The following is a 26069-nucleotide window of genomic DNA, read 5'->3' as shown; positions in this document are numbered from 1 at the left end:
AGAATAGCTTGAAACTTTGGCATATATGAATTTAGGAAGAATTTACTGAAAGAAGAATTATATAATTTTTTTTTTAACCCAATAATCATAAAAAAAATAGTTAACTACAAAACTCCATTTAAGAATGCGAGATTACATTTTCTTTTAAAAACTTTTGAAATTACACTTGCACCATTTGAGAATTTTGTTTACAACAGTAAATTTTGATTTGGACTGAAAAATACTGCTTAAGTATAAAAAATACTTCAACTTATAATTTTACGCTTCATCAGCATTTCATATAAACTAGTTTTTATTCACCAACAACTACTTATTATCTATTGGCAAAAAATTCAAAAACAATATTGTTTTTATTACCATTGCACCCTTTAAGTGTAATTTCAAAATTATCAGGGGAAAGCATAATTTCACAATTTTTAAGAAAATCCAAGTGAAGTTAATCATTCTTGAATGCGATACCAAAATATAAATGTTCAAATTACAGAAAACCACCACCAAAAATCATCCATACTTGAACACTTCTGAGGAATTAACAGCAGGTTAGAGAGAGAGCACCTTACCATCCAAATTATATAGAAATAGAATTACACAACCATCCGACCTCAGACTTGGCACCATTTTGTTCTTACAAAAAAGAAGTCGTCACATAATGACTTCCCGACGGTGAAAGGAAACTGCAAATCTGGATGGAAACTGTTGTTGTCACATAATTCTCGGACGTATGTGAATACAAGATGTTACGAGTTCTAAACATCCAAGAATAGAATCATGCAGTCGGCTAAGGAGTGATTTTGCATGTTACCAATGTATTTCAAAACTAAACGCAGAAGTGATGTGCATTCTCAAAGCAAATGAAACAGAAACTCTTTACTTACACTCTGATATCACTGTTAGGCATGGAGTTGTCTTCTACAAGCAAAGCAGATCCCTGATTTACTGCATTAGAATAGAGGAAATGGGGCAACGGATTGTGTGATTGAACGATTGAATTCTGACGAAGACAAGGAAATGGCAGTATACATGAAGGTATATCTTATGTACATTATTGGTAGAGAACAAGCACTAGGATGCTTTCATAAATCAAGATGACAGAAATAAGCTGCATCAGTAATAGGTATTCAACACTACAAAGTTGTACAGTGACATTGCGAGATAAAAATTAGTAATGGATGAACTCACGGGGCTTCAATTTCCTCCATGAACAGGCTACCCATGCAGCAAAATTACTTCCAATTCCATGGATGGTTGAGATGTAAAAATAGCCCCAAAAAATGGTGAGAATGAAATCTACCGTAGATCAGGTCAAATTTCTACTCCGATCAGTTCAGAGTTATGATCAACCTCTAACTGAAAGCCAAATGACGAAACTCAGAACCATTTAATACAAATAAGTGATATTAACCTGGAAAACTTTCATATCAGGAATATTGCAGTATCTACGCAAACAAACGATGAGTACCTTCACAAGGAAGAACCACTACAGTAAAAGTCAGTACACCTCAACTCAACATGGCGAGTATGATGAAGTAGACAGTGAAGATTGTGACAAAAGTGTTGGGTGAGAGGAGATCTTTTGTTGCTTCAGAAGATAGGCTATCCAACATTCTATACCAGAACTAAAGATGCGCAGAATCCAGAATTAAGGATGTGCAGAAATATGGCAGCCATGAACAGCAACTAACCAAACGCACCTCACCTCAGTTGTTGCATACAATATAATTTTCATTTTACTTTGTGCTTCATAAGTATAAAAGTATCAGTTAAAAAATCGAAGCACAGAAGATATTTCAGATCCTGATATATAAGGAACTGACAAGGATGACCCTCCACAGCTTCATTGTCATGTTAAAAGAGCAAGTATACATTCTATGTAAGTAACCAGGATAAAACAGTACAGATGGTCAGAAAAGATTGGATCCCGAGACAAGAATCCATCATCACCTGGCAAGCACATGAAGTTTACCACCATATAATACTTCATTCTTGAGGAAAAACTGAGGAAGACAACAAGAACTTCCCCATCATTCCTACCATAAGACTTACAATCGCAAGAGATGAGAAACATTGACCAATTGAAAGAATAAAATGGTATATTATAGAAAGAGAAGCTCATGAATACAAACTAGATGCGTTATCAAGAGAGAAGTTCATCAGTTCAAACTAATATGTTATCAAATGGGAGGTCCATTTGTGCCAGCTAAAACATCTGAAGGCTCCAAGCAGAGTGTAAGATAAGCAAAAATGTGTTTTTATTGAAAAGAAAAAGTTTATGTACAAGGGATATCATACTTGATCTGTAATTACTACAACCAAAAAACTATTTTCAAAGATCTTTTACTAAGAGACTAGCTTGTTCGTGAGCCAAAACATCTTCACTATCCATGATCGTCAACTTGAACAGGGACAAAACCTATGAGGAAAGTTTACTCATAATAAACTTGTGCAGACCTAACCTAAAGAATATAACCTAATTATCTTTTGGATAGTAAAATGACCTCATACTGGTCAATTCATGACTACAATTACTTTTTCTTCCATGTGATTGTAGAAGAGACAGGATTATACATAAACAGTCTCAAACCATCATATTTAGGTCTGCTAGGTTATCCTTTGGGATTCCAAGGCCTCCCATATAATCATGATCCTGTAATCCGTCATCATCAATGCTGTTGAACCATGATCCTAGATCATCCCCTTGACCATCAAGATCAATGGAAGCACCTAAATCATCCATTTCAGGGAGTTGAAGGCCAGATAAATCTATGGGTTCCTCCAACACATCCAGGTTATAGTCATTTTTATCCTTGGCAATCTCACTTCTGCTAAGTGTCGAAGACAACATTACTTTTGACTGATCAGACATCTTTCCTAGAGGACCATTGATGGAAGCAGGTAATTCAGCTGTTTTCTGCTTAGGTTTTGCCTTAGACTTTCTGTAGCCTTTAACAGTGGCTGAAGAAGGGCGGCCAATTTTCAAATTTCCACTCCTGGACAACCCCACTCCGCTGTTTCTCTTTCGTTCTCTGTCCCTCTCGCTCCTTTTTCCTTTTGCACTGCAAGACAGAGAACCACCAAGAGATGTGCTGATTGTACCACTGACATCATCAAGTAATAATTCCCTTTTCTTCACTCCATTTGACCAGCTATCTTCTTTGCTAGTATGTGGTTCAGCACCCAGATTAGCTGATAGGACCACTTCTGAAGAATATACATCCTGATTGTTTGAAGAAGGGCTCCGCTGTGTGCCCACAGGAGCTGCACCAAAAATTAGCATCCAGAAAACTGATATAATCCGTAAAAGAATGACATTGCCATTAACTCAAAGCAAAAGAGAGAAAATTCTAACAGCACCCATATCTAGTTTGTTTCACATAAATGTCGATAAGCTCTATGCTGTCTCTCAGTACCACATACCTGAAGTTCTAAGTTCCAGAGAGCATCCAGATCCGCCAAGGTGAATCTTATCAGATTCATTTCTGATGCAAGTTAAAGCTGTTCCATCCATGAGGCAGGATACTCCAGAATGGAACATCTCCAAATACAAAGGTTCACCAAAGCAGCTCTTTCCTGTGGCCTCAAATTCCTGGCATCGTTCCAATGCCCGCCTAACCAAAGCTAAGCCAGCCTGTTTTGCCATTTTACCACTTGCAGTTTTTGTCCCATGGCTGCAACGCTGCAGGGGGTAAAAGGACCCTCAACTTATAATACCATAATTTTAATATCATATAAGTAGGTGGACATGGTATTTGATTGAATTCTGCCGCAGATCAAATCACTGTAACAGTTAACATTTCCTAATAAGATGAGTAGTAAGACAGACCTTCAAGAAACAATCTTATCAAAAGACGGGTATGCTTGTGTAATTAAGTTCATATCATCTGTACCATTTAAGTTAATGAAAAATTCCAGCATCCATGCTAATAAATTCTGTCCCTGATGAGAAATTGTTATTCACATATAACGAATAAGGGCAAGTTACTGCATTACTCCATGATAACAGCAAATCACTGAATCATGCTTATTAGGAAATGCGAATTACATTTTTCAAGGAGATTGAAGATAGGGCGCAGTGATGATTACCGTGTAATGCTCATAAGTCATTAACACAAGTTTGTCAAGAGCGAGTCCTTCAAACTCCCTGCATATTAAGGTGCTTAAAGTGTCATCTAAGTGCAGAGACGATCAATCAAAAGTTTACACTATTGTTCATAAAAGGGGAGAAAAAGACTCCGTACTTTTCCTGGAGCGCTTTGGCCTCAGAAGCAGAACCCAGAAGTTTGCCAACCAAGCCTTTCTTCACTAACACCTATTCAAGGATTCAGTAATGTTTATCAAAAGCTTCTCTGGACGAATGCAACAATACATTCACATTAGCAGAAGAACAAACACAAAAACTCAAATGTGGAGAATCTTATTCCTGGAGTGATGCCGCATGAAAAGTCTAGTCCTACGCAAGAACATGTCTTTATGAGTAACTAAAGCTTCTCTCCGTCAAAGATCTGTTCTCTTGTTGATGACTTCAGAACTAGCACATTAAACAAATGAAACAGACAACTTTCCTTCTACATTCCGTTTATGGCATTTAATTATACCTCTAGTTATTTTCTAAGAGAGAGAGAGAGAGTCAGTTAAAATAGTTATTGTGCCCATAAGTCTTCGGCCCAAAAGCCTAGTGCCATTGTTTCTGAGGTTACAATAACCACACTATCAAATAAACAGAAAATAGATATCATAGCATGTGTATTATTTGTGTCTAAGATCTAAAACTTTTCTAGTACTGCATTTGCGGATGCATATTAGCTCGCTTGCAACAATGCACAATGGAATAAGTACCTAAAAGGGAAAATGGTGAAACGAGGTTAGTTATTTCAGTAACTGCGGCTGGAACCACATATTACCTTTTCCTGGTACTTCTGTTCCAGGTAGACCTCATTTAATCTACAGTTATCTCCACTTTTTTCCTCGTCAATGCTCTGTGCCAAATCAGACTGATCAAGACAGAATGGGTGCCAAGAATAATGTAACTTAACAGGACAAAGAGAATAGTAATCAGATGGGTAAAGCGCAAGAGATTGACCATACCACTAAATCAGGGTAGATTCCTATACTGTGCACTTCCATGAGAAGTCTTTCATGCATTGACATGTTATGATACTGATACTTGGAGCATTCTGCGCCAGGCATCAATTGGTCTGCAAGTAAATCATTGCGCAAACGATCATAGCCCGTATCTTGAATGGGCACAATGTTGTCACCTCGCACGCTATGGTCCACCTCATCAAATGATATTCTGTGACTATTTACACTGTAACCACTAGAAGTAGGATATCCAGAAAGATCATAACCTTCTGACATGAGACGGGGGAATATGTCTGATTCTATGTTATTTTCCACGTCAAGTCCAGATCCATAGACATCATATCCAAGGACATCTTTCCCACCACATAAAAGTTCTTCATTTTCTTCTTCAGAAATCAATGCTGCAACCAGTCTCTGGTACAGGGAGATCCCACTCGGTGTCAGAGCTGAATGCTCAGGAATAAGTTCAATAATTCTCGAGTCAAACTCCTCTCTCCCATATTCATTAAACCCACAGCCATTAGGCATTTCCCTATCTGTGTCAAGAAGTGCTGAAGTTGATGCATCGACTACAAAGTCGGGATTCACCTAGAAGGGAAAAGCAAAATGTTAGAGACCACTTGGGATACATAGTAACAAAAAGGAGTTGATAGAAAATGACTGCCGACTATAAACTGAGATTCAGACATCACCAGCAAGTAAATGATAATTAGATTTTACAATCCCAACCTGGGTAGCAACTTTCATCACAAGAAGATAAACAGACTACTGAAATACAAAAAAGGGTCAATGTAAATGAACGTGCACATGTGAAAGTGTATAAATTAGCACAAGTGGACATGAAAGAAAGAGATTTTACATGCATCTAACCATGGAAAAGTCTCTATTGGCATCTGCAGTTCCAAGCTATAAATAAAATCACTTCAGATGCTATGAAGACAGCAATGACACATCATTTTCTGTCCATAATGCAGGAAAGTAACTGGATATATTTTAATGTATCATACACTGAAACAATGCCAGGGCTACTTATCAAGGAATGGTGCAGCAATACAATAAAATTACCCAGGGATATCCTAAGGATTGGGGGTCTGTTTAGCACACAACTATGACCTGGCTGTGATTAAGCTTGCTTCACAGCTGATGCTACAATGAAGTGAGGTATAAAATACACAGCTTTCAGTGACACGGCCAGTATGTTTCATGATTCTTGCCAGTGCCACTGGATGTACTTTTGTAAGTGCTAAAGGCAATAAAAATGGGAAAACTCCATTAAAGTAACTTCTCGCCCTTATTGTTAAATACGATATCATAACATGAAAATAAAAAATTGGAGCAAAGTCATTTCTTGCTGGAGAGCAGTTAGATGATATCCAAAAATAATAAATGCATTACTTGGTCTTTCAAATAAGAGATGTCTGCATTAGATATGAAACGGAAGAGAGACTCCATCTTCTTCCAAAATGGGCCTGAAAGGGCCTGAGCTGCATTCAGAATTAGACCTGTCATCGACAAAAGAACAAGATATGTTCGAGATCAAGAGAACTAAAACTTTTTAAATGTAAAACACCAGTTTTCATAACAGCATTTGCGGCAGCCAAGAGCTCTTCACGTCCATCATCAGAAACAGCTGTTATATTATTCAGGAAAAAATCAATTATTTTGATGAAAAGCGACTAAATAAACTGTCCAAGAAAATCAAATTAATCCAAGGTTTAAGTTACCAAGAAAATCTGCTGCCATACTGGTAGCAATATGCTTTTTCCGTGTATAAGCCTTCCTATCAGAGAGCTTTCTTGTAGGGGGCCGACAAGCTCTGGTGAACATAAGGTTTTACAATGTCAAGAAAATACTCGAACAGATTTACAATCTTAATGTAAATCAGCATGACAGCAAAGTGGAAAATTGCACTAAACCTTTTAGTCTTGTGAATAAGTCCAGAACTCCTAATTTGTTTGGTTATTCCCACACTCCCAGTATTTTCACTCGTTAAATGCAAGACGGCCCTGGAGGAAGTAACTCCCCGACCAGTTTTGCGTTGTTTCCTAACACCATGTCCATAGTCATCTCTGCTAACCGCCTTACTTTTTCTTGGTGGCAGCAATAGGGTTGACACTTCCTGTACATCTTGACCACTTCCCTCATATATCTCATTATCCTTATTCTTGTCTCTCGACATAATTTCAGTTGCACCTGATTCCTCACTTTCAGATAATGCAGCGCGCGAGAAATTATTGCTTTTTATTTTAACTTTCAGAGGCGAACCGGCAGAAAAGCGCCCTTCATTTGCCATCATATCTGGTGTCGGATCCCCAGCATATTTATCATCATTGCCAGTAAAGATGGGTAAAAAATGAGTTCTTCTAGCAGTTCGTGAAATCTTCTGTGGCCTCTGAACCCAATTCACAACAGAGGGAGATGAAGACTGTGTACAAGGTGCACGTTTTCGATTGTTAGCTCCAAGGACACCTGGAAGTTTGTTTGTACAACTGGAAAGCCCCCAATCATTAGGGGATGCGGATCTTTGAACCACTTGAGACAACTTGGAAGCACCACCGACTGAAGCTGATCTGTGTGCACGAGCATTTGCATTCAGCTTTGAGCCCAAAATAGGACTTCCCGAACTAAAATCTTCCCGGGAATTTGCGCTAATTCAAAGGCAAAAAATAAATAATATAAAATTATCAAACAGCAAAAAGAGTTGTAAAAACAGTGGAACTAACATTAGGGGCAAATTAAACATTTTCACCCATTAGTAAATCTCACAATTTATCCCAACTCACAATTTGTCAGTATAAAGTACATATAGGACACCTACCAATTCCTGTGGCCACAGCATTAAAAGCTAGCAGCCATACTAAACTGAATGACTCAACCATTGAAATGCAGAAACTACCCAAAACCCCACTAGTGTCAAAGAGAACAAACTATTTTGCACTTCACAACCAGTAAAACACACTGTAAAGTAAATACTTAGCAGAAGATACATATATTTATTACATTATAACATCAATCGTGTTCCAAAAGTAATTAAGAGAAACAGAGAAAAAGATATCTTATATACTTGTTTACAGCTTTCAGATTCACTCTTTCTTTACCACTTGGACGCTCTTTGCCCCCATGGAGAAGGGAATCGTTATCTGAATCAGTCTTACAAATAGACAAACGAATGCCTGAGCTGGTCTGTGAGGTAACTTTCACTTTTCCTGACCCTGGACCTCCGTTAGCAATCCCGGATCTACATCAAGGTGAATATTAAGATAACACTGTAAAGGACTTTGAATATGTACATAATCAATCATCCAACAAATAGTTGAAGTGAATTTTAAGAACATATTGGTCCTTCTTTTGCCACATAAATAGCCAGGTGAAACAGTTCTAAAAATAATACCTGAAACCATAGGCATCAGTCAACCTTGAACGGGCTTTGCTGGAAACTTGTGGCTGCATTGCCTGTTTAGCTTCCCTGTCACCACCAAATGGTTTTGTTGCCACTGAACTAGGGGCAGCATTGGGCTTTATGCCTGTACGCTTTTTCTTCAGTCTTGAATTCTCCCAACCATCAAGAGGAACAGATAAAGTTCGATCCAAACCCTGTACTGCACTACTATTAGAGACCTTTATTACATCGCTACCCTTATCCATAGTTCCCGGCAGTCTCGCAGGGGTACCTGCCTGTACATAATCTAAGTAATTAAGGTGCATAAAATCAGTCGTCACAGAAAAAGTTTTGATATTCACTTTCTTACAAGCAAGGACCACAGTACTATGTGATTTAATGGGACACAAATTAAAATGAGGGGAAGGGGAAAAATTTGCCACAACTAGATAGTTCAGCGAAATACCCCGATTAGATGGGAGTTAGCAGGTCATAAAAGATGTCATAAAAGTACTCTACATAATTTTTGGTATTATTCGACAAAGGAAATCAAGAGAAAAATAGTTCAAAGAAGAGTTGCAAATAGTAATCATCAAATCTGTTCTGCTCAAAGAAAAACATACAAAATACTTTTCTAACTTCAGAGAAGAAAAAAAGACAAACCCTAGCATCAACCATAGAAGTTCGAGCGCGTTTGCTTGGAATGGCAATCTTGCTCCTTTCTTCAGATTCATGCTGCTCCAGTTCTAAACCACTCACACTAGCATAATTCTGGTATCCCATTTTACCACCGCCCAATAGAGAAAGGGATCGATCAATTGATACATGTGTATTGGGTTGGTCATTAGACAGGGCATCCAGACGTGATCTCTTCCTCGATGGAACAGTAGGGAACCACTTGTTAATTACTGATAAACAATCATTGAATATTTTCACGCGCTCCCTGGTATGCATTCAATATTAACACCTCCCATTCATCCAAAACAGGAAAGAGGAAAAGCATAAAAAAGAAGTGCAGTAACTACCTAGCTTTAGTCCCACTCTCCCGCAGACCAGATTTGAGTCGTCTGAGATCATCCAGTGATGGAGAAGAGACTTGTTTGCTTTTGGAAGATGCAGGCAGAGAATCTTCCAGTGGAATGCCAATGGCAGCACCTGCAAGCCGCTTAAATTCTCGTGACGGATTCAACTTGTGCTCTACAACCATAGACTTCGGATCAAAACGCAGACATTGAAAGAAGTTGCACACATCTCCTTGTGTTACAGATGAACTGCTTCTAGACATGTTCGGCAGACTTGATAAAAGTGGGTTCTCCATGTTTTCACGGAAGCTACCTGCTCTGTCCAGTAAAGAGGGACGATAGCATCCACGATGCCTAGATGCACATAATGGCCTATCTGGACTACCAGAAGAAAGATCAAAATTGCCAGATGCTGACATCGCATCCATTTCCATACGCAGTCTATGTTAAAAGACCAGTTAACACAAGTATGCATGGCAATGTTGCACTACTACAATGATACAATCAATGCATCAAACCCAGAGATCAAAGAGTTGAATATGGCAACTGGACAATAGTACCTGCAACTAAGACAAAACCAGCCTCAAACTGTCATATACTGAAGATTTGCCTTGAAAAATCAAAATTATGTCACAAATACACGGAAAGTCCCCAATAAACAGAACATGGAAGGCAATGTAAGAGACTGAAAGAGGTTCATGAGAATAAACAGCCAAGTGAACTCGCATCACAGGGGACCATAGTCACATTGAGCAGGAGGTCTTTCATTGAATGGTTATTCGTTTTTATTAACTGGCTACCATTTTTTTTTCTTTGAAGTGGCAAGTACTAATAGTAAGCCTCTATACAGACAATAATCTGCATCCTAGACAGGAATACACGCAAAGCTGGATCATTGCATAAATTTTTCAAACAGAAAGCTAAATAACAAAACAAAACGATACAGCCATCAATTTACTCTCAACCATCAAAACAGTTTGAAAATAAATATTATTCCATGGCAAATAGATATAACAGAATATGTTGCACCCCTGCGTTAAAATTGCAAAGCAAATAAATTTATGGTCCTGTATAGCATTATTAAGTTAATCAACTGGCCCATGTTCTAGTTCTACATTGATTCATACCTAGTTAAATTAAATTCTGCAATTGATCAGCTTTTAGAAGCCAAAACTAAATTCTTTTAATTTTCCTCTCAATCAGATTTTAGAAGCCAAACTAAATTCCACCACTGATCAGCTTCTTTGGAACATGCCTATGCTTCTAAAGGCGACAAGCACATTTCCCCAACTTCCCATTTCCCAATACAAATTTGATCAATGGTTACTAAATCCCATTGCAAGTACCAACAGCAAACAATAAACTCTAATCTCTCCTGTCAAACCAAAACCAGCAAACACCTCCATTGCTTTTAATGAACTCATCACCAAGAGCCCAGATTCAAAACCACCAACTTTCAAAACAGAATTGTCTAAACCTCTCAAAACATTACAAATAGCGAAACAATTCTCCTGGGAGGAAGAGAAAATTGTGAAATAGAGGTATCTGCAGACTAAACTCTAGAATAGTACTGCTATAACCTGAAGAAACGTGTGATCCAGAAAACTCTAACTTCCTAACCTCTGCAATGATCACGACAACCCCGTCACCAGACAATCAGCTAATAAGGGTTCAATTAGGGTTTTGAAAAATCACATTTGAAGAACAAAAATAAAACACAAAAGGAAAATTACATGTACGTTCACAAAAATTAACATCATAACAAAATTCAAAATTATGATCAAACAAGCAAGGATAATCAAAAGTACCTGAGATTACGGTAGAAATATTATCAAACAACGACGATCGGAGGCGAGTCGTTGATCGGTAAAGACAGGCGGTCGCCAAAATATACGAAAACGTCTGCCTTTCTTGTTTTTTGTTTTTTCTATTTCTTATATATTTTTCACTAAAATTTTCTCTTATTTAAATCTATTTTAAAACTTAAAAAGATTATTTATTACATGCAAGCAGAAACGATGTGCCGTAATTTATTTATAAAAAAATATCCTCTAAATTTATAGATAATAATTAGTGATATTGATTCACAAATTTTTCAATATAACAATTATATTTCTTATTAAATAATTTATAAAAATTAATTATAATTATTTTTTTTAACAAAAATAACTTTTTGTTATTTTAACACCGCTATACTAATTTTGTTTGAGTCGAAACTTGCGTAGCTTATGATTAAAAAATATCGATAATTTTGTGACAGTGTGCAATATATATAATATTTATTTATGGTTTGAATTATTTTCTCTTCAATTTTTTTCTTTTTATTTGTGTTGATGATATTGTAATAGGCACTTGGTATAGATTTTTTAGAGTATTGAGAGTAAGTCATGATGAGTGAATTCCAAAAGAGAAAAATGAGATAATTTGATTGTGAATATAATTATTTTTATTTGGAGTAATTAGATTTAAATGTATGGAATATATGTATATTTTAGTATTAAAATTGATGGCTGCAGAGCAATTACATTGACATGAACTTTAGATAAAGCAAGAAATGACAAGTTAATATTTTTTCACCCACTCCTGAAATTAAATTAAAATATACGAATATTTTAATTTTTTTGTAAAATTATAGTTATACTTCTTGCAATTATAGTTGTAATTACTGCACTTTTTATTCACAGACAAAACTTACACAAAGATCCATTGGAAAATATTACAAGATACCGTCAGTGGATATAGTTGTATTTCCTATCTTACTATAGATTTTATAATGTTTTTGATAAATACCTTTTCTTCCTATTCATAGTAATTTCCAAATTTATGTATTTAATTTTGAAGGACCAAGAGTACAACTCATGAATGAAGGGGGATGAAAATTGTTTTAGTGATTTTTTGGAGGGATCAAAAATATATTTTTTTCCTCGTTTGAAATTTATCTAATTCATACTTATTTATCGTAAAATTTAATGTTTCTAACATGCGATAAAGTTTTATAAAATCATATACCATATTATTATAATAATCATATAAAACATATCACTTAATTGCTTAAATTTAAAAATATATAAATAAAAAAAAGAACATTATAAGTTTATTAAAAGCAAACTAGAAATAAAGCAATACAAACTGCTGAAGTTTTAAGAACCATTGATTGGCCTACAAAGCAACAAACTGTCACAATTCTGAAGTTTATCTGTGGATCTGCCAACTCCAATAACTAAAGGGTCTAATGAATCTCTTAATTGCATGGCTACATAGGAAATTGACAATGCCTAATTCATCTAATTGAACATCGAGACAGAGTCTCGAAAGTTCCTATATAGTACAATACAAAAAAGGAGGGTTCCCAAGATGTTTTGTTCCTAATTTCATAAGGGATACATAAATGGACTATAAAGTCAACTGAAACTTGTCCTCATAGAGAGGATTCAGTTGTTACAACAGATTGCTTGTGCAAAGAAATTTAGGGTTTTTGAGGTAGAGTGCCTGTGGATGATGTACGTTTAAGATCTTCCTCTTGATCGGAGTTGTATTTTAACGAATAATCTACTCCAGAATCACCTGAAAAGTAAAGAGGAATTAGAGAATCCAGCTTAGTATCAGTACACAAAGAAATGGTTAATTACAACGACCTCGTGTAAATATTAAGAAATTTAACGGGATGTTATCATGGTTCTGGAAATATAGAAGTACAATTATTTTGTGTTTAATTCCTTTAATTTCAATCCCCGAAAGGAGATAATTTTAAAACTCTTCTAACAGTACAAATTTAGATTGGTGGATTTTGATTTTTATAATTTAAGAAGAGAGAGGGCATAGTCGGCTACCGCACTAACTTTCAAGAATAATTGCTATAATTAACCCAAAATAGAAAGTAATTAGTGGAAGAGAACTAACTCCGAGTAGAATCAGTTGATAAGCGCTCGGGTGATATGCCCTTTTTATCTGCAGGAGTAGAAGGTTTATAGGAAGTTAAAATTAAAAGAGCAATTAAGAAATGCAAATAAACTTAAGTTGATAGAAATTAAAGAATCTATTTCATCTTCTATTTTGGTATAATATTCATGTAAGATCTACGGAAAAAATAGTATTTTCTTCCTAAAATAGCTATATAATAAACGAGGATCTACTAGCAACTAACTCTAGAATGATCATATATATAAGGCTTTGGAAGCCTAAATCATCCTAAACAAAAGTTATTTAATTCTGGATTTTCTATAAAACATCTTTCAGGAAGAAAAATTGACATTGTTGCAGCGTGCAAGCTCCAATTATAAATGCAAACAGAATGAAAGCAAATTAACAGCTACATGAGTGGTCCAAAAGGTAGACATATATGCTAGAATTACAATATTGTAATCCTAAAATCTTAACCTCTATTAAGAATATGTAATAGACTCGTGCAAAAAACGAGAATTAAAAAAATACTTAACATATATATTGTCAACATCCTCCATTTCCTTGATTATGATTGTAGTAAAATATGGAGAAGCAAAAAGCTCACAAATGAATACACAGATTAAAGTTTTCGGAAAGATAGTTGGGATGTGGTTTTCAAGTAAAGAATTTAATTTCTAGATATACTCCAGAGTAATTTAAAGATGCGGGCTCAAACTTGATTGAATCTTTATAGTGTTGAAAGTTTCTCTAAGAAGTTTGATGCCACATATCTTATGTTAATAACTCATTGTTTTTAATTCTGGACAACTGCAAAAGATCCTAGAGAAATGGATAACAAACATAATACACTAAATATACTACTTTTTGTTGAGATAATAGTTCAACAAGCAGAAGCAAAACCTATGACTCCAAGGGCAATCGAGGAGCATCTTCTATTAATAGTTTCTAATATTAATCTACTATGAAGGGAAAGTAATCCAACTATAAAAGTTATGCCTAATGTTTAATACTGAAAAAAAGTGAATGTGTTGTTGGTCTAGACTGGACAACAAAGACCATAGATATTAGCAGACTTTGTTCCTTGATATGCTATAAGGCTTATCCATGTCCCATTTCTTAAGAGGCACTTATTTCTAAGAAGTTTTGCCAATATAAACAAATGGGAATACAACGATTCATCCAATTTGCAACCAATACACATTGTACAGAAAGGTAACCATCAAATATTGGGGAGGATCTTTTGAAGCTCTTAACGATGGTATAGAGAGATAAAACAATAAGCTTTGTATAAATAAACTTGATTTTTTCTCTTCATACCGTTTATTTGAAATCTTAATATTGTAAATAAAATCTTGAAGATAAATGCACTAATGACTTCCTTTCAGAAACTAAATGCAACTAATATCCATTAAAAGAAATTCTCATAACAAACGAATGTAAAAAGAGAATAGAAATATTGCAAAAAAGACATGTACGGTACCATAGGTCTGGATTTGCAAAGATGAGTACATGCACAATAAAGGATATGCTGATGTACTACAATTTACTCCTCAACCAATAATGATAAATAAGCCAAAATAATGATAAATAGTATTTATTATTAACCTAGAACATGGTATGCAGTTTCTATAAATGTCTATCAATTCGAAGTTACTTTGAAGTATTTAACTGAATATATTGAATTGTTAATAATGTTATTGTTCCTAACTTGTTTTCAAGAGTAAGAGCGTTTGCCAAAATATTAATATTTCCTTAAAAGAAATTGATATAATTGATAATTTTGTGTAGATAACTAAAACAAAGATATATTATAATGACTAGGAGAAAAAATTAAGCTCAACTTATTGAAACACTTACTTAGCCCCTTCACGCCCTCAAAGTTTCTGTATGTATAACCAACAAAACTCAAATCTTTTGGATTGCGCAACTGGCAGAAACCAAAGAAAAGAAATAGCCACGGGCAACAAGTAAGAGCCGAGGAAAACAGTGTATTGCCACTATAAAGGAACATATATAAGATGAAAACTTTAAAACATTTAATAGAGGAAATAAAAAAGGAGAGTAATCCATTAGACTACAAATCAGTCATATAAAACATAACATTGTAATCACTTTAATTGGACATGCATTATGAGGCCATTGCACTTATTTTCTTGTAGGAAGTAGAGTACTATGTAAATTATTTCACTCCAATACTAGTAATGTTCTCATTGAATCTCCATTAACATGTGTAAGATATGAAAAATCAGAAAGAGCAACTCTTTTATTATTGGGAAATCATAAATCTTATTTCTAGTTGATGAAAGAGAATGACAAACCTTTCTCCAGACTCCAAAACTAGATTTTGCAGGAGGTGGATCTACCTGGAATCATATACAAAAAACATATCAGTGAGGTGATAAATGAAGCACAAATTACATTGTAATGCCACAAACACAAATTATTACATTGATAGTTATCAAACATTAGCGTCAAGTAAAGAAAGGAAGCAACTGAGATCAACAACAGGTGAAGAAGCAATAAACGTAGTACCGATTTCAAATTTATCGCTTATTGCTCACAAAAGACATAGCTCATCAATTTACATTACGCTGATAACTAACTTATAACAATTATGTACGTGTTGGAATGCATCAATGTCGTCTTCTCTCCAATTTTAATTAGTTTAGGAGAGAGGATATAAGTTCTTACGGTAGTCATTTACAGTAATTTCATGAATGGTCCAAGTATGTATTTCCATAAATTGGTCAGTCATAGAACAACCCAAGAAAAGTGTGGGAGAGAAAATAAGCGCATGTTCAACCTAATAACAAGCATAAAACTAAAACTCATTCGTGCAATTGCATGTTAATTTGCTCATAATCAATACCGACCCACTAAACTTAACCTAATGGATGGCCGTACAAAGGAAACATGGGCATCTTGTACATAGTTCAATGATCTTTAACTAAATGTTCAGATGTTATTTAGATAACAAAAGCTAAAGTCTTTAGACTATCTAACATATTCAATCAAACTTGGAGGAAAAAATTTAATCCCCTGAATATTGGTACTTATTTGCTAAAAATGCAGTAAGAGATGTTGATTATCGATGAAGAACAACATACTCAATAGTACAACAAAAAATATATATGAAATTTTGTTAACAACCCGACGCCCGAGAAGAAGAAAGACATGAAAATGGAAATAAGGTAATATAAAAGGAAATAATCACGGTCATATTTTGTTTTATAGGAAAAGTAGAGAATCAATTAGGGAATATAAAGCATTCCCTTTCGGAAAGCCCAGAGTCAAGACCCTTACATAAGGTTACTTGAATAACTGGCATTGTAATCCTAAAATATTACTTGGTTCAATTTATTTGTGCCCTTATTTTCATGTGCAACATAATAAAAGAAAAAATAGGGGACCCCGCCATCTTTACATGACACGCTGAAATAGTTTTACCGTTTCACAAGTTAATTAAGAGTAATGAATTAATTAACACAAACTACTTCTAATATCCTAGAATCCTAAAACATAAGACTTGCTAAAAATAACGTGAAAAATGAAAAAAGATCAATTATTTAGTATATGTTAAAGCGGAGGAGCATGAACATTATGGAATTTCTTTCCACATTAATTGAAAATTTAACAGAAGATTGAATCAAGAATTTTGATACAAGTCGTACATAAAAAACATGGCATAAGTAATAGGTTGCTAAAGAATCAATGTTTAACTAGGGATGTGCAAAGTTTGGCAAACCGTGCTGAAATAATAAAATTTTTTGAAAAATTTTATTATAAGCTTGGTTTTGGTTTTCGATAACCCGAACTGCATTGAATACTGATTTTTTTAAAATATAATGTATATTACATTATTTACATTACATTCCTACATTATATAATGTGTATAATATGTATTGTATGTATCGGATTACGAATTTCATTTTTTTTAAGGTAATTGCAACTGCCTCCCCTGAGATTGGTATAATTAAGAATACCATGTGTTGTTTAAAAAATTACAAATACCCCCCTCAAATGGAAAATAATTATGTAGCCCCTAAACAGTAAAGTGGATATTACTATTTTACCCTTGTTGGATTTTTTTTTAAAAAATAAAAAAATATTTGAAAAAATGTAAAAACAAATTGAGGGTGGGTAAAAAATAAATAATTTAGAGGAAATATTAGTTCATAAAATTATTTTAAAAAATTGTAAAATATATATAAAATTACAATTTATAATTCAAAATGGCAGTTTGGTTAATTCACTACAAAAATTGGATGGAGACTTAACAAAATGGGCTCATTGTTAGACGGACATTACAATCAGGGTGATATTTATAATTTTCAAATAAAGAGGTATTTGTAATTATGACAAACTTTAAGAGAGGTGGTTGTAATTTACCCCTTTCTTTAAGCAAAATTCAATTAACAACATACCGTACCACATTTACAAAAAAAATCGGTAAATTACCAAACTGAATTGAGTAATCCAGTTTGGTATTCAATACATAGTTTGGCGTACCCAATTTTGGGTCCACTTCAATTTTACCGAATGCACGCCCTTAGTTTTAAGGGCATTAGTAGATTGTAGTAGCGATAATATGGATATTGATGCATAATACATGCCAAATCACTTAATGTCAATAATGCTATTATTTTGGAAGAAAAACTATGCACTTAATTGGAATTTAAGATTAATATGATGATATGAAATTAGAGGCAGAAAGCATTTTATGATAGAATGCAAACAATTGAAGAGAAAGAAAGGAGATGGAGTTGATAGCTCAGCTTCAGAGTAGATGAGTCAAAGAGGTATAGATATCTTAGTTGACATCTTATGTATATAGAAGTGGATTGAGATCTACGTGAAAGTTATTAATATTAAATATTTGTCCTTTATAACAACTTAAACTTTTCATGAAAATGATACTTAATACGTTATGAGTACTTTTTGCATTGGCTTCCAAGTGAGTCATAGTTGTTTTAGGCGCATGGAACATCATGGCACATAATGAATAGCATGGCACACACCTTTTTAAAACACTTAATATATTTACACAAATAAATTATATATTTATACATCAATATCCTTTAACATTAATAACACACAAACAATTAAATATGTTATAAGATTGATTAGGAAATTTGTGTATATTTGTCTTATTTGTAGTTCATATTTATGGTAATAGATCAATCATATCCATAAATCTTGTTAAAAAGATTGATTAGAAGATTTTTGGTACGCTGCTACCGAGTGCAATCCCACACACCCCGAATTTCGCAGTTGCTCCTCCACATGGAGCATCTCTCTGCGTCACCGGGCACCTTTCCTGGTCGTCTCTCTTTCAACCCAGCCCCAAAAATAGGATGGGTTTGCAAAAGGCAAGCCTTAGCACTCCTCTGCCTTCCCTGCGTCTTTTACAAGCCCAATGTCATTTTCTGAAAATGGCATTGGGCTTGCTCCATCTTATTTAGGACGAGGGGCATAATTTTCTGGATTAGAAATGCATATTGACATCTCATTTAGTTGTTTTAAATTTTCATTTTTATTACATTTTCAAATAAAAATGAAAATTTTCATCTAAAGAGAAGATAAAAAGAGTAATAATGATGATTTAATAAACGCTTAATTCGAGGAAGCCTTTTGAAACAAAGTTAAGTAATGCAACAAAAAAGCTTTCTGAAGATAGATTTGATGAAGAGGATTTCTTTAAACTGGTGGTGGTGAAACTGCCAATTGTGCACAATGAAAGAAGAGAAAAGTCCATTTACACAAAAACTTTGGTCATGGAAGGGACGAGGAGTTTGGTTTGTATGAAAAGTAACCTCATAAAAACCAATCCATAATGAGGAGATTGTTTAGACCAACCGGCTAACGTTCACATTTATTTGTATAAAACTTTTTGGCAGATTGAGTAATAATGATATAAGACATATACAATTAGGGAACCGAACAAGAAAAAGAGAATATGTAAGATACCGTTACTAGATTGCGCACATGCATACTATTTATTAAATTGATGGAGAAAATCACGTACAAGTCTCTTGGTCATTAACCTCCATTGTGAAATGATAATGGTTACGTGACTTGCACGTGTTTTTTTCGGTTAGTTTAATAAAGGAAGTTGGCAAGAAGACTGAAAGCTCTGAGTTAGATACTAGAGCTATAGAGCTATAGAGTTGGATCTTGACGAGCTTTTTCTCTTCTATTATAGTCTTTTCAGGAGTTCGGCTGCTCCTTTGGTATCTTGAAGAAAGTAGGCTTAAGTAATAGGCCCAGGTCATAATAGCTATGCTATTGCCCTACTGATTGTTGGCCTCTGCCCCGATCTTGAATGGGGGCGGGATTCAATCGTAGTTGATAATACAGTCGAAAAGACCAGTGAGTGACATGGTTGTTAATAGTACTCCCCCTATCATTGCCTTATGAGTATAACATCCTACAATTGTACCGTGTCTACTAAAACCTACGGGCTGGTTCTTAGCAACAGCGCCAGCAGTGAACATTGCTACTAAAGAAGGGACAGTGGTGCCTACCATGGTTAGGTTCCCTCACTACTCTAGTTTTTGGTATATGCATTTCGGGAATGAGACGTTTTGCAAGTTATGTGACTATTTTCGAGAATCTCGTAAGCAATTGAACTCAATATATCCTAGGCCTAAGTTATGGGACAAAAATGTGCAATTTCCCCTATCTATATAAACACACACATGGTCCAACAAATTCATTCTCCTAGATGTACACAGTTATATAATTGATGTATAATAACTGAACTATATAGAAAAGCAAAAGAATCAATAAAGTCAGCAAAGTTAGGATATATTCATGTAATAGTCATATAAAGTCTTCTTCGTGGTGCATCATCTTAGAATTCTCAAAATATATTTAGAAGTTGACATTACCCCAGTTTGTTTAATGTTGTTCAGTAAGTTGAGAACAAGTGACTTCATTGGATTCATGTTAATTATGATTCAACTAAACCATACTAACATTAAGTCATCCCCCTATCCATAACAATAGGCTAACAGGCATTGTACAACTTTTGTAATGCTCAATGAAGGTTCTTAGGTAGACCTTATTCCAATATAGTCACTCCTTCACCTCTCTGAAAGCAATGGAAAAGAGTGAGCAAGGCAATAGGATACATGAGACGCTACCTCATCATATTTCATGAAATTTTGAGTATCAAGCTCCCCATTCACCTCCGGTTTGTATGCTGCTTCCATCTCATAAAGCATGTCCCAGTTAACATCTTTGAACCAGGGATGAGCCTGATGAAAAAGCATCAATTATGAGGAATAAAGTTATTTCAATAAGTATAATATTCTGGTAAGAGAAGACACCTTTATTTCGTCTGCCCCACGAGAACCCAGCCTATTGTCAGCATCACGGAGCAAACTACGTATCAGGTCCTTCGCTTCAGGAGTTAGCCTTGCCTCAGCTGGAAACCGTAGGTGATTTCTCCAGTGCACAATCTGATATAGGTTACATAGTGGTCATCCATATTTCGAAAGATAAGCATGTATTTTAAAGGGAATAGGTGGTAGCCCGTGAAAGTAGCTCAATAGAAATACTAAGCCAAAGAGAATATTGAGTCCGTTGGCCCCCTCAACTGTGAATACAAGTGAACTGTATTATAAAGATAAAAAGAAATCGACAGATAGGCACCTTCTTGCATGTTGTTATTGGATCATCAGAGTAGAACGGGGGATAACCAACAAGCATCTCATACATAATGGCGCCTAGCGACCACCTGCAAGTAGGCATACGGAAATTCAAGTTACTTTTTGTTTATAACTTAATTTCCAAGTCATTTCATTACAAAACTGAAGGCATCAGTTATTCTTCTCTAGGATAAAGTAACATTCTTGGAGTTCAACTGTATGGCCTCAACCATAAGAGCTGATTCAATTGCTTAGAACAAAAGACATAATCAGAAGACACTAACCAATCACACTCAATTCCATAGCCTTTCTTCAGTAGTACTTCTGGAGCAATGTAATCAGGCGTGCCAACAGTTGAAAATGCCTGTGATGATAGCAGTCATACCTCAGAAGAAAAACTGCCAGCTTAGCAAAGAGAGGATTCAACATTTTTAGCAGTATCCATGAATAAAAATTCCAATCCGTGACTTCGGGACTTATTCCTCGATGTTATATATTTGGTTGCATGTTCGTAACAAGAGAAAAGTTTACTTTACCTGTGTCCTTCTGTTAATTTGCCAATGCTGCAGTTGTTCAAGAGGACTCTTCCAATTGCTTCCATCTCCCTTATCAGGGACGCAGCCATTGGCATCAACCGATCTCCTTAAGTTGTCCTCTGTCATTGGCTCCTTCCCATTTAGGGGGGATAAATTTGAGCAGTCAAGAGGCTTACAGAGGCCAAAATCAGAGAGCCTCATGTGACCATATCTATCCAACAGAAGGTTGTCAGGTTTAATATCCCTGCAGAAAGAAAAAAATAAAAACAAATGAGAAGCATTGATCAGATAGATGACATACCATGTTCTACATTTATTCAACTATGTTATCTGTCAACAAATGCATGAAGATGGGATTTCTGACCTGTGGATGTAGTTATGCTTGTGGATGGATTCTATTGCCAGAACACTTTGTGCAATATAAAATCTAGCAACCGTTTCAGTTAGGGTGTCCTCTCTCATCAGCAAAGTCATCACGTCGCCACCAGGTAGGTACTCCATTACTAGATACAAGTATTCTGCATCTTGAAATGAACAATGAAGCTTGACGATATAGCGGCTGGCAACTTCAGCAAGCAAATTCCTTTCGGCTTTCACATGTTCAACCTATAGCATGCAGATAAAACACCCAAATAAGTATGTTTCTCCAAGCTATTAGTTATAAACAAGTAGCCAGAACTAAATAGCGGATGGAGCTTCTAGCATGGAAGAAATTTGAGCTAAAAATGGAAGGAAAGTTATCCAGATGGGAAATGACTAAATGTTCATACTATACTGCTAGGTTTTACTTTATTCACTTTGTTTTAATTGCTCCCAACCATGCTCCAAGACAATTTCGGCGCCTCACACTTCCAACACATGCAATAATAACATCAAACTTGTCCAAGGCTGCTATTATTGGAGGTAAAATGTGCGATATAATTAACTCATGGATGCAAAGTCCCCTCAAAGCACTACAATACTACTAACTTGACCCTAACAGTTCAAAAACATGAATCTAGACCTTAACATTGCTGAACAATTTATCTTTTGTGCTCAAATAGATAAAACAAGATCGAGCATGGTTCTTTGATTCTACAATCGACATCAACATGTAATCCATAAGCTAATTTAAGGATACTGAAAGGTGAATAGAGAATGATATTTTTCATATCATTTCCTACAGGTACCTGATGATGTGAATGCGCAGGTGAAGATTAATTTACCGTTCTTATTTTAAAACTAGAATCTCCCCTTTTTTTCATTCAATTCATAATTACCATAGGTTTTCTTTTGAGACTTTTCCTTTCAGAAATCAGACAGAAAGCAAGTGGATGGCGTATACAATCAATTTCCAAAAGAGAGACTATTCTGTGTGTGGATGCTGTGTGTTGAAAGATGAATGAGTTGTCACAATCCACCAAATAAAAGATTGAATTGGAACTTATAGTATTGCATGCATTTATTATTGTAAACTTTAAAGAGAAGTGAGCATCTACATATTAATTTGAGCTGACCTGTCCTCTGCTAAGCATTTCTGACTTTTTCAACTTCTTCATTGCATATATATCCCCAGTTTTTTTCTCCCGGCATAATCTAACCTGTCACGAAGCTTCATTTAAGAACCAATGAACATGAATATAGAATAAACCACATTACCTGCTACATGTATTACTGCTTCCAGTAAGCTTAAAAGACATAATTTAATCACATATATGCAGGAGATGAAAATATAAGCAGGTTATCCAGCATTAACACACTTAAATTACTGGCAGTGTAGTTGATGAGCTGGACAAATAGTTTACACAAGCATAATGGAGATTAACTTACAACCAAATAAAGGAAAATAAAGAAAACAATAGAACTTCAGAAGTGAAGCTATAAGAGCAAACGATCCAGCAATTTTGACTTAGATAAGAATGATGAGTATATCGAAGTGACATAGCTTTTCAGATTCATAATGCTCCGCAACACTAGAGGTAAGAACTAATGGAATGCCAAATCTTGCATGAAGCTCCTTCAAAAGGATCATACACATCGTCAGGTATTATGTAGAAGAAAATCAAATGAAGGAAAAGGCGACTAGGAAGCCATGCATGTATGGTGCGAAACTTCGCTTAAGGGAATGGCTTGATCTTGAGCCCCAATGAAGATAGACATCAAACTTATTCATTCTCTTGTTATATAAGCTCAAACATTTAGGAGCCCACAAGTATATTATCAGTCTCAGCACTTCTCTTCAGCCATTTGGATAAAGTCATGCACTTATATATAATTTTGCAGCATAAATATGAGGAGAAAGTTCTAAGGAATAAAGATTAACAAAAAGAGTTAGGACTTGGAAAGGAGCTACTGCCCCATTGAAAGAAACACTAAACCATGACAGCAGTTTATGTACACTTTTTTGTAAAATCTTGGAAATCGCAAAAGCTGATTTACTAAGAAATATAAAGAACGTGAACCTCTCCAAAGGCTCCTCTTCCTATTATGGCTAGGAGCTCAAAATCATCAACAGAAATTTTGTGCCTCTTAAGCCGCATATACTCTGTCTCCTTCCGCTCCAATTCCTTCAGAATATTCATCTGTTCTTCCTCTGACACACCTGAGTTTGCTAATGCCTTTTCAAGCACTTCACGCCTACAATTTGCCCACAATATTTAGTTAGAGCACGTGTATTTGAGTATTAACTACATCAATAGGAAAACATACTCGGACTGCAGAAAACAAGCAACTTTCTTTTGGAAGAGAAATAAACACATACAAGAAAGCTTTTTTATCATCTATGAGAATCTATGATGAAAAGCAATTAGTCAATTTAGCACCAAGTTAAAAATGTTAGTAGCAAATCGCAAAGCGTGGAGAGCATCCAAGGAAGTTTTATGATTCTTGAACCTCAAGTAGGTGATCGAGTATAACACACACACACATATATATATATATACACGTTATTTGATAGTTCATATGAGCATTCTTGCAAAGTGACACATAAAATTGGCAACTTCTTTCTTCCCTAGGAAATGGGCACAAAATCTCAGAGTTGTATCTGGTGTTCTGATGTTTAATAAGGGGAATTTAATTTGACGAACATCTCACACATGCTATCAGAAATTCACCTTCATCAGAAAATACACTACTAAAATTCTAAAAAAAACGTAACCCGCCACGAGATCACATTAATTAAAACCCAAAATAGAAGAGAATCCAAAACCAACGCCACTAATCAATTACATTCACACCAAAAAATTATAACTTGAATCCAAATCCCATTTAATTCGTGGGAAAAAATCTACTTGCATGGCTGCATATGTATAATTCACAAAACACTCGCTCACAAACACACAGACACACCGCATCCGAAAAACGCGAATCCACATAAATCAAAACAAAGCAACAAGATAACAATTCCTAGGACATAAAAAATGGGGAAACATGCATGTATATATCTATCTACGAACCAACAACCTTTCTCTGCGTTGCTGCATGTCTTTCATGTGGCTTTTGTAATGGTTCTCGATGAAATTCTTGGCAGCAGCCACTCGTTCAAGTGTCTGGCTCGATCCCAACTGCTCCTCCTCCATTTCTTCCTCCACCTCCTCAGCCTCCTTCACCACCGCCGACACCTTCTCCTCCGCCATACGTATATATACTGATATATATATATATATATGATAGAAACGGGGCCGGGAGGGGAGTGGTTGTATGTACTATGTATCGGCGAGTGTGTGTTGTGCGTGAAAATACAAAGCGGAGTGTTGGGGATCGGAGCGACAGAGAGAGAGGGATCCAAATGATGTTCGACGCACAATTTTTGGTTGTGTTTGTTACATTACCATCTTCAGCTTTCCTCGTCTCTTATTAATGTCTAAATAAAAATTCAATTGAACAGCCTCTACCCCCACACGTGGCACCAAGGGATGGCCCACCAGCTGCCATTTTTCATTCGCTTGAAATGCCACGTCAGAATAAGGAGGAGCGTGGATAAAGTGATAAAAAACGTGTCATCCTTCATTTTTGCTTTTATTATCATTTTCCCTCTGGGGATAAAATTATTTTCGTCCAAGAAATCGATTCTTCCATAATTAAAATTTATTGAATTTGTTGATATTAACAAAAAATCAATAAAAATCTATATTAGCTTCGTTAACTTATTACTGACTTATTGCAAATCAAACAAATCTTTATAACTAAATTAATTTTATACATCTTCACACGTTAATGCATGTTTGGATGTACCTCTTTACCTTATAAGGTAGTGTGATTATAAAAGATTTATTTGACCCATAATAAATTAATTGAGGATAAATATGAGTTTTCTTTAAGTTTTTTTACTAACATTAATAAATTTTATGAACTTTGACTAATAGAGGAATCTATTTATTAAATGAAAATAAATATTATATGTAATTTCTCAAACTATATGAATTCACGTGTAATTACAACAAATATCAATATAGGATGGTGTAAAAATCCCAACATAGAAAGAGAAGAAAGTGAGAAGGGTAAAGTTTGGATGAGCACA

General features: G+C 35.2%; 2 protein-coding genes across 9 annotated transcripts; both read right to left on the bottom strand.

Moving 5' to 3' along the window:
* Window positions 1-2232: 2232 nt before the first annotated feature.
* Window positions 2233-11421, bottom strand: LOC105161884 (uncharacterized). 7 transcript variants are annotated; one of them, XM_011079729.3, is made up of 15 exons: window positions 11289-11421; window positions 9484-10046; window positions 9122-9401; window positions 8471-8754; window positions 8144-8317; window positions 6996-7727; window positions 6804-6895; window positions 6650-6709; window positions 6475-6563; window positions 5083-5667; window positions 4899-4988; window positions 4236-4306; window positions 4081-4138; window positions 3415-3673; window positions 2233-3255 (listed from the first exon to the last, which is right to left on the bottom strand). In XM_011079729.3, the coding sequence occupies exons 2-15, from the start codon at window positions 9912-9914 to the stop codon at window positions 2576-2578; spliced, it is 3885 nt and encodes a 1294-aa protein (XP_011078031.1). In that variant the 5' UTR covers window positions 9915-10046; window positions 11289-11421; the 3' UTR covers window positions 2233-2575. The 7 variants fall into 7 exon arrangements, with proteins under 7 accessions (XP_011078031.1, XP_011078033.1, XP_088736735.1 ...); XM_011079731.3 differs by having other exon boundaries at window positions 4899-4973; XM_088880609.1 differs by having other exon boundaries at window positions 6996-7649.
* Window positions 11422-12552: 1131 nt separating this feature from the next.
* Window positions 12553-25404, bottom strand: LOC105161883 (uncharacterized). 2 transcript variants are annotated; one of them, XM_011079728.3, is made up of 13 exons: window positions 25013-25404; window positions 24013-24187; window positions 23068-23151; window positions 21936-22177; window positions 21572-21815; window positions 21320-21399; window positions 21040-21124; window positions 20715-20846; window positions 20529-20642; window positions 15702-15746; window positions 15241-15310; window positions 13381-13428; window positions 12553-13044 (listed from the first exon to the last, which is right to left on the bottom strand). In XM_011079728.3, exons 1-13 carry the CDS (start codon window positions 25183-25185, stop codon window positions 12947-12949), a joined length of 1590 nt encoding a protein of 529 aa, XP_011078030.1. In that variant the 5' UTR covers window positions 25186-25404; the 3' UTR covers window positions 12553-12946. The 2 variants fall into 2 exon arrangements, with proteins under 2 accessions (XP_011078030.1, XP_088736753.1); XM_088880627.1 differs by lacking the exon at window positions 15241-15310.
* Window positions 25405-26069: the final 665 nt, after the last annotated feature.

This window comes from Sesamum indicum, linkage group LG5, assembly GCF_026168435.1.
Source record: "Sesamum indicum cultivar Baizhima isolate 11 linkage group LG5, ASM2616843v1, whole genome shotgun sequence".
NCBI classification, from domain to species: domain Eukaryota; kingdom Viridiplantae; phylum Streptophyta; class Magnoliopsida; order Lamiales; family Pedaliaceae; genus Sesamum; species Sesamum indicum.
The sequence above is the reverse complement of the archived record's forward strand: the minus strand, read 5'-3'. Positions and strand labels throughout refer to the sequence as shown.